The sequence below is a fragment of the Rosa chinensis genome, chromosome 4, assembly GCF_002994745.2.
Source record: "Rosa chinensis cultivar Old Blush chromosome 4, RchiOBHm-V2, whole genome shotgun sequence".
Classification (NCBI taxonomy): domain Eukaryota; kingdom Viridiplantae; phylum Streptophyta; class Magnoliopsida; order Rosales; family Rosaceae; genus Rosa; species Rosa chinensis.
Window position 1 is genome coordinate 15,341,141 of NC_037091.1, and position 8,373 is coordinate 15,349,513.

Below are 8,373 nucleotides of genomic sequence, written 5' to 3' on the forward strand. Positions count from 1 at the left end.
GATTGTTGTTGAAACAAAGTCGAAAAATACATAATATTTTAAAAATGAGCACAAAATATTTCAACCATTGCATCCAACATTCGGTTTTCCGAAGTCTTGATGGAGTTACCCTTAAGTCCCGTTTGGTTGACCGGAATGTTACGGTGGGAAAAAGAATTGTACTAATTTTCCTTTCAAGGATGGAATGGAATTGATTTAGCATTTCCATTTGTGGTGTTTGGAAGGATTCAAGACTTAGAGATTAGAAAATGGTTTGAGAGAATTAATTTGTTAATGATTTTCCAATAATGCCCAATCGAATTAAATATGGAAGATTAAAGATGAATGAGTGGAGATAGGAATTATTAATTGACCAAATTTTATGAGGCGCTAAACAAGTAAATTTTCAATTCCGTTGAGTGAAGGAATTGAAATACCACACCCTAGATGAAATTTTATGGAATTGAACTCCGGTCAACTCATTTATTTTACTTTCCTTTCTAGACTTATGACTTAACCAAACACGACAATTTAATGGAATGGGAAACTATTTCACATTCTATATTTGATTTCCTGGCTAACAAACGGGGCCTTAGAGGAATGTAATTAATAAATATAGTGTTATTAAGGTGTTATCGGTTGACCATATGGATTGAAGTAAAAAAGATGATGAAATTGATTGATTTTTTTTACAACAAACATTGGATAATTTCAATCATCTCATCCAACGGTTGGTTTGAAAAATTCTTCTATGTTATTTTTGAAAAGTCCATGTAAAAGTTATACAACACTAGTACACACATAGATATTTCTAGTGATCGGCAAACCCAGAATTGAAAATCGATAGATTTGATACTACCAATGAATTAAAAGTGTATTAATAGGTACTGTGTAAAAAATTAACCCGGTCGGTCTTCATTTTCTCATAAATCAAAGGGATCAACCCAATATAGGCTTATGCTTCTCTAAGGAGAGCTAAATCATGGAGAGATAAACGTTTTGAATCTTTTACATAAGTTGATACATCTCGTCCCCACGAGAGTGTGAACTCTAACGGATCAAGAAAATAAGTTGCGAGAGAGTGGTTATGAGCATTTTAGTTTGATGGGTAATTAGGGTTTAGGGTTGACCATGCGGATCGAGACCGAAACGATGATGAAAACATGTAATTTTTTTATCATAGCCATATATCCGCACCTTGATCACATCTAATGGTCGAATTTTCTGAATTTTATTTCCTCCACCTTGTTCATTTTGGAATGTATACTTTTCCCTACAACCAATAAACACGCTAAACAACATTAGTAGGCAAATAAGGATTTTTTACTATCCAAATAATCAGAATTGGAAATTGATAGATTTGATATCTATGTACACAATGTGCATTGATCGGCCGTCGTTTTCATATTAATCAAATGAGTCAACCTATTATACACTTATGCTTTCCTAAGGAGAGCTGAATTATGGGGAGATAAACGTCCCAAAATTTTTACATGGGTTGATACATCTAGTCCACCATGAGTCTTTGAAAATTTTTGAAGAATTTTTTGGAAACTCGAGCTACTTATTATGATTTTCAGAAGTTTTAGAATCATAAAAATTACTAAATGAAAAAGAATTTTAAAATAGTGCGATCGGGGTTGTCCATCTCTCCTCCACTTCATCAAAGTCATTTAAATTCAGTTAGAAGGAGGATAAGTATCGAATCAGAACAAATATGAAGCATCGGGTCTCAACCCGTTTCTAGGACCCGACCTGAAAATTTCTCCCTCCGGTAGCTTCCTGCAGTTGGCCCGGCGGAAATTGGCTCGCATTGATAGTACGAAGAAGAGCTTGACACCAGTTGTCCAACTGTCTACTGGAGGAGGAGATTTAGAGTTGGAAAGCTTCGAGTTTTTCTGGTGTTTCTTCTACAAATTTCGACGACTATCCTCTAATTTTTCTTTTGAAACCAATTCATTATATTCTCTGCCTTTTCTTTTTCCATCTAGCATTTATAGAGTCCATGATTCTTCCATCTATGAGACAAGTAACGAACATATTTTAGTTGTCCATAGCTAATGTGAATCTCTCTCTCTCTCTCTCTCACTTAAATGTTTGAAGTCTTATCCCAAAATCTCAATTACAACTAAAATTCTCTAAAGAAAGATTTGAAATATTCTTGGCATATTGAGGAAACCTCACCTGTCAGTTAAACCTTCTAAAAACTTAATAAACCCAAATCCAAATCAATATCATAGATTTCCATATTAATCTCGCTCAATAGTGAAATTTAATTGGCATAAATAATCTCCATGCAGAAAGAATCTGCAGACAAAGGAAAGTGACCAAACAAAGAATACTCGAGAGGATGATGGTTTTGAGATGTTTTAGAAGGGGAGGAGACAAAGAGATAACATAAATTAAAGAAGAAGAGAAGAAGAGGAAAAGGACAGGTAAATCACGGTTTCATCATTCAATTTGATTAAGTTAGGTAGCACGTGCAGTGCATGTGATTGCAATAAATATAATTTTACTGACCTTAACATTAACAGAGTGTGTAAGACACGAACTGTTAAACTTCGGTTGGATTTCCAACCCGGGTGGTCAGCAGACGCTCTCAATATTTAATCAAGTTACTGGTATAAACACCCTAGTCAGTACCTTCCTGCACGTAATGGCTGGGTCCGAGGCTCGGTATTGTGGGTCCCCTTAAGACTTTCCTCCTATCGAGGTTGTCGGTAAGGGTATGTGTTCATGATTATCGAGTTGGGTCAATTTGGTCATCGACGAATGAGTCGAACTGCTCAAGATGGAACGTCCGTATTGGGTAGATCTGTCAATAGGTCATGTCGGATTTGGTTTGTGTCAGGTAAGGTATTTATCGTGCCATAAAAGACAAACCTAAATCCAACCCATTTGATAATAGTGTCAAAAATTTAAATCCAAACCTGACCTATTTATTAAACGGGTTACCCGTTTTCAACCTACTTAACGAATTTAATAAATAGGTCGTGTCGAGTTGGAAAAATGATATATTTAAGGGTTAACATTTTTTTTTTGAAGAATATCATGTCTATATATATTAATACTCAGGCCAGAAAGGACTATTACATATCCTCCCTCTACCATCTCTGGGTAGATAAAGAGTTTGTGGAAAACCACAGCGATACATAGATTAGGTCCGATCATTTAACGGTACCCATGCTCACTTATTTAAGCGAGCCTACAAACTATGAAAATAACATAGTAAATAAGCAAGCCTAAAAATAAAACTTATAGTAACCTAAAAACAAAGGAAATATAGCTCCCTAAACAAAGGGAATTATTGAAAAGGACAAACTACAACCCAAAATAGCATCTCAACAGCCTTAAGAAAGAAGCCCAACTCAGGCCCAAACAAAGAATGACTTGACCCAAGCCCACGGACCATCTGCAGCCTCACTGGTCGATCACCGCAACTGACGCCAGAAGTCGCCGCTGCGAAACCGACCCCAGTCCTCGCCTCTGCCACCTAACGCCAGATCTCGCCACCTCAATTCACCTCCAGACCTTGCTGCCTCAAACGACAGCGAAACCCGACCGAGCCACGCAGAAACCAGTCCGATCCAGCATGTCGCCACCACCGTCCCGCCCCACCAGCAAGTCCACGATCATGGAGATGCTTCGACGACGCGACCTGCGTTGCATCTCCTCCCACCGAGCTCGCTGACCCGCGTCTGCTGCTTGCCGCCAAATCCCATCCAAAGCTAGAGTCAAAACCCCTCTCCAAGCAACTCTCAAGCCTCTAGTATTTCAATTCTGCAGCCTCTAGCAGGCGAGGCAAGCCACCGCCGCCCATGAGCGCTGCCGGACAAGAAGAAAATTTGCAAACCCTAGACCAAAGTGGCTATGGTGGGAAATAGGGTTTTTTTCGAGAGAGAATCGACTTAAGAGCTATCGTTCTTGATAATTGATATTTAAGGGTTAACATTGCAACTCATTTAACTAAATAAATGCATAAATTGATTAAATTCACTAGAGAATTTATAGTATTAATGGTGAAGTGGTAAATTGATGTGCTCATATTTTTCTATATTTCTTTACCTCTTAATCTTAGTATTTATGCTTAGTCCTCCTTATTTCGAGTCATTTATGTTGTTATAGTGTTTTTGTAGGTTTGCCTCATAAAGAGAAGAAAAGAAGCCAAAATGAGCTAAGTTGGATTGAAAGACAATGTGCAATCTGAGACTGGGAATCTGCCTGTGCAGAACCACCAACTTCGTCGAATTACTGGGAGTTACCTAGATCGAATCAGACAATGAGCCTTATATCATTGGAAAGCTACGGATGTCTACTTTCTGTAGAATTTTACGGATCTCGCTTTCGATACTTCTAGAGCAAGTTATGATTATTTGAGTGAAGATAGGTCGGACACAAAGTCTGCTCGGAAATTTACAACCATTCGTTGAGAACTCAAGTTCCGTGACACAAGTTGGTCAATCCTAATGTTTCAAGGAAGTTAATTCAGATGAGGATTCAAGAATACATGTATTCCTACTTCTACAAGAGATATTTCAAGGTTTTCCCATTCCAAATGAAGAAAGGAATCCAAATCCAAGTCTTACAAGGAAACTTAAAGCCAAAGAGAGCAGAAATCTTCCCTATATAAGGGAGCACGAATTTACATGAGGGGAGAGTCTCAGGAGCACAATATAGATGCCTAAGGAGTAGAGACGACTCATCCATCTTCCCCATCTTTTCCCTTCCATTATTTTTATGTTTTTCCTATGTTTTACTTAGTTATCTTTTGTTAAACTTTTTCTAGGGTTAGGATGATGCCCTATCATGATTGTTTATGTACTTTGATATTATATTGATGGATTTATAGTTTCTTTATGAAGAATGCTTAATTACTATTTGAATTGATGCTTTATGTTTAAGTTCTTTGATTGATCACCTTAGGGCTTTGCATATAGTAATTGGAAGACAAATTTGAAGCAGAGATGCAATATAATTTGATTAGCTTCTTGTGATTAAGTGTGGTAAATTACATTATTACTTGAGAAAGACTAATGGTTTGCTTGGTTCCCTTGTTTTCTAAAGCGTAATGAGTCTTGCATGTTAAATTTATACCTGAGAAGGATAAACTGCATAGTTAGGATATAAGATCTTTACCCGAGAGGGAGAGCATCATACACTTAAGGAAAACTATGGTCTAGAGTACCTGAGAAGGACTTAGATACGGGAATTATCATCTAGAGAAACAAAAGAATCTGTTAATTGCATTGAAACATAAATATGATTGTTAGTGGTTGATTCTGAAACCCTAGGTTTTATCATTATTTGTTTGTTTCTTTAATTTTCACATTATTTGTTTAGTCGAAAACCTTAAAATCAATATCTTCTTTTGCTTGATTGTTTATGTGATTTTGTGTTTGGATTAATTAGGTTAGGATTTAAATTGATTATCAATTCTCAGTTGGAACGACCTCGTACTTGCACACTATACTAACGACGATTCGTGCGCTTGCGAGTTTTAATTAAAATTTCACAACAATCTAGTTTAAAGTGAGAAAAAGACTTATTCAACCTATATATACATATAATATTACTTTTTTAAATTGGTCATCTATGCAGGTTACGTATAATATATAACCCGACAATGAGTTATACAGGTTCATTTCGTGTTAGTGGGTTAACCCGCGGCCGACCCATTTATTAAATCGGTCATAGCAGTCAACCCGCTTTATAATCGTGTTCATGCGGGTTTCAAGTCGTGTTATCAGATCATGTCATAATTGACAACCCTAATATTAGGTCAATGAGATATGGTAGTAATTAACATATTGATTCAGCCATGGGATGAAGTTTATAACATATCTTATATAATTAAGCCAATTCTTGAGGAAATGGTTAAATTTTTGAACTATCATATATGTCTTCACATAATATAGATATTAATAAATAAATTATTTCTATATGAGGATAAAATAGTCAATTGACTATATCATATTTCAAAAGATTGCAATACCTCCCATGAAAAAATTAGAAACTTCCTCAAAATCAGGAAAGAAATTGTTGTAACTTTTTTTAATTTAAAAAAATAAAAATAAAAGCTAATTGATATGTGCGGAGTACATGTTAAAGGGCTAGTATTATTAAATTATATTTTGTTAACCGTACGAGTTGTAAGCTCGGTTAAATTTTTCTTTAGTTCTAAAATTTGGCCAGAGTGGCCGCCTAGGCGTTGGACTGCGCGTGTCCGCCTCGACTAACACTAAATCGGTGAAGCAGTCGGCCTGAGTTTTGGGCGGATGGTTTGTTGACCTGGGCAGGCGATTAGTTGGCCTGGTGGTCTAGGCAGGCGATTAGTCGAACAGAGTTTGCCAATCTCTCATTCTCTTCGCGTCGCACATTGAAGAGTCAGGTCATCACTTAGTCAACCGCTCATGCCACCATTAGATTATGACCATAAAGGAAGCAATTACGCCTACCATTGCAAAGATTAGAATTGTCACTGCAAAACCCATTACGACTTTAACATACTCAAAAACTTTCTTCTTGAAATCAAATCCAAAAAAAAGTAGAAACTGCAATTTTTATGAATCCTAAAGATCAGAGCTAAAGGAAATTCAGAACATGATACCTAAGATTCTAACTGGGTCTTCAACAATTAACAAAATGGAAATAAGAGGTAGAAATCCAAGAGAGAGTAAGACGGTACCTTAATTGGTTTGGTTGTCTTCTCGATATGAAAAAAGCAGCTAGCGACTTCTCCTAGTTTCTAATCAAAAAAAACTTCTGGAGAAGTTTTGTTGTGAGAAAAATATTTGGGCCTTGACCTGTTTTATTTATGAGATCAATTACTTAACCTAGGCCAAGAAATGGTCATGGCGGGACTCATGGCATGCTCTAAAGCATTAGTCAAAACTCAAAAAAATACGGTCAAAATTCCACCCACACATGCGAATACTTTTTTTTGGAAATCGTCATGCAAATATTGAAATTCTCACATAATTTTAATTTTTTTTAATTAATTTTTCTATTTTTCTATTTTTATTTATATGACTATATGTTATAAACATAAAAATTAAATTAAAAAATAAAAACTGCCCAAGCCATTGTCTGATTATCGCTAAGCGACTTTTAGAACCTTGACATCAAGTCTACAACATTAAAAATTCAAAACTGAGTTTTTGGGTAGAAAACTTAATGGCAACTTTATATATTATCGTTTTCCCATCAAAATAATAGTACTAGTAATAATAAAACTTAAAAAAATGAAGTGAGAAAAGACAAAAAAACCACATTTATATTTGATAATAATTAAAAGAAATTATAATAAATAGTATTCATGGAAACCCGTATTTTAGCCCTAATTACTAAACAATTGATTAAAAACATTATTTTCATTGAAATAAATTCAAGTATTTGATCTTAACTGGCTCTGATCTTCTTGGTAGGAGCAGCACTAGTACTAATCACCCTCAACACCGATGCAAAGTCGTCTGGAACCTTAAAAAGTTCTTTGGATGGAGACCTCAACTTTCTTCTAGGTTGGGGTGGTTTCTTGGGAGCTGGTGGACACACCAACGGCTGCTTCAAGATCATGCGAGCTGCAGGTGACTTGGGTGTAAGGCACTCTTCAAGAGCATCTTCTGTTGAGTTTACAGTTGGATGCTGAACTGGAACTACTCGGATTGGAGTAATCGGCCTGAATTCTTCTTGGATTTCGAAACCCATTTTTGCCTCCGAAGAAATTTTTTTCCCTCGAGTCGATTCTGAAAGAGTTTATAAATTGAGGACTTTTTTACTATTTCAGGAAAAGAAAAGAGGTCAGCGTGCTAAAGAAATAAAAAAGGTCATAATGGAGGGTGCTGAACAAGAGGCAGATATCATCTGACCTGATCTGATGGTGGTACAGTAGCAGCACTAAAAAAGCGAAATGATGAAGAATTGAAGACTAGCTAGCTAGCAACCGAAAGTGTTGGGAAGGGTATAGGAAAGGTTAGCAAGACAAAGAAATAGTAAGATGATGGATGATGCGTGGCTGGCTCTTCTTGGTCAGATGGATAATGAATACGTATAATTTCGAGGACAGCTTGAGCCTTTTTTTTTTTTGTTTAAAGGAAGAGAGAACAGCTTGAGCTTAAATAAAGGGGTCTGTCCTGTGCTCCTTTCATTTTTACCCATCATTCATTTCAATTTCTGAATTTCATGCAGGCAGTTAATTATTTCTTTGCTTTTTTCTGCCTAAACCATGTTGGCATGTTTGTGGTTCACTCCAACTTCACTTTCATGTTGTTTGTCCAAAACGTTAAGTACAAGTGTTTTATTTTTCCCCCCCTTTTTTTCTCCCATTAACTGTTTACCAACTGTAATTTTGTTCTTCAATATTAGTTATGCGTTATCTGAATTTCTGTTTATAGGGGA

General features: G+C 36.2%; 1 protein-coding gene across 2 annotated transcripts; it reads right to left on the reverse strand.

The window, feature by feature from the left end:
• Positions 1-6,023: 6,023 nt before the first annotated feature.
• LOC112200832 lies at positions 6,024-7,954 on the reverse strand. Of its 2 annotated transcripts, none has more exons than XR_005809616.1 (2): positions 6,665-7,954; positions 6,024-6,430 (listed from the first exon to the last, which is right to left on the reverse strand). XR_005809616.1 is itself a non-coding variant. In XM_024341840.2 (2 exons), exons 1-2 carry the CDS (start codon positions 7,681-7,683, stop codon positions 6,399-6,401), a joined length of 333 nt encoding a protein of 110 aa, XP_024197608.1. In that variant the 5' UTR covers positions 7,684-7,894; the 3' UTR covers positions 6,049-6,398. The 2 variants fall into 2 exon arrangements, 1 of the variants encoding a protein (XP_024197608.1); XM_024341840.2 differs by having other exon boundaries at positions 6,049-6,430; positions 7,383-7,894.
• Positions 7,955-8,373: the final 419 nt, after the last annotated feature.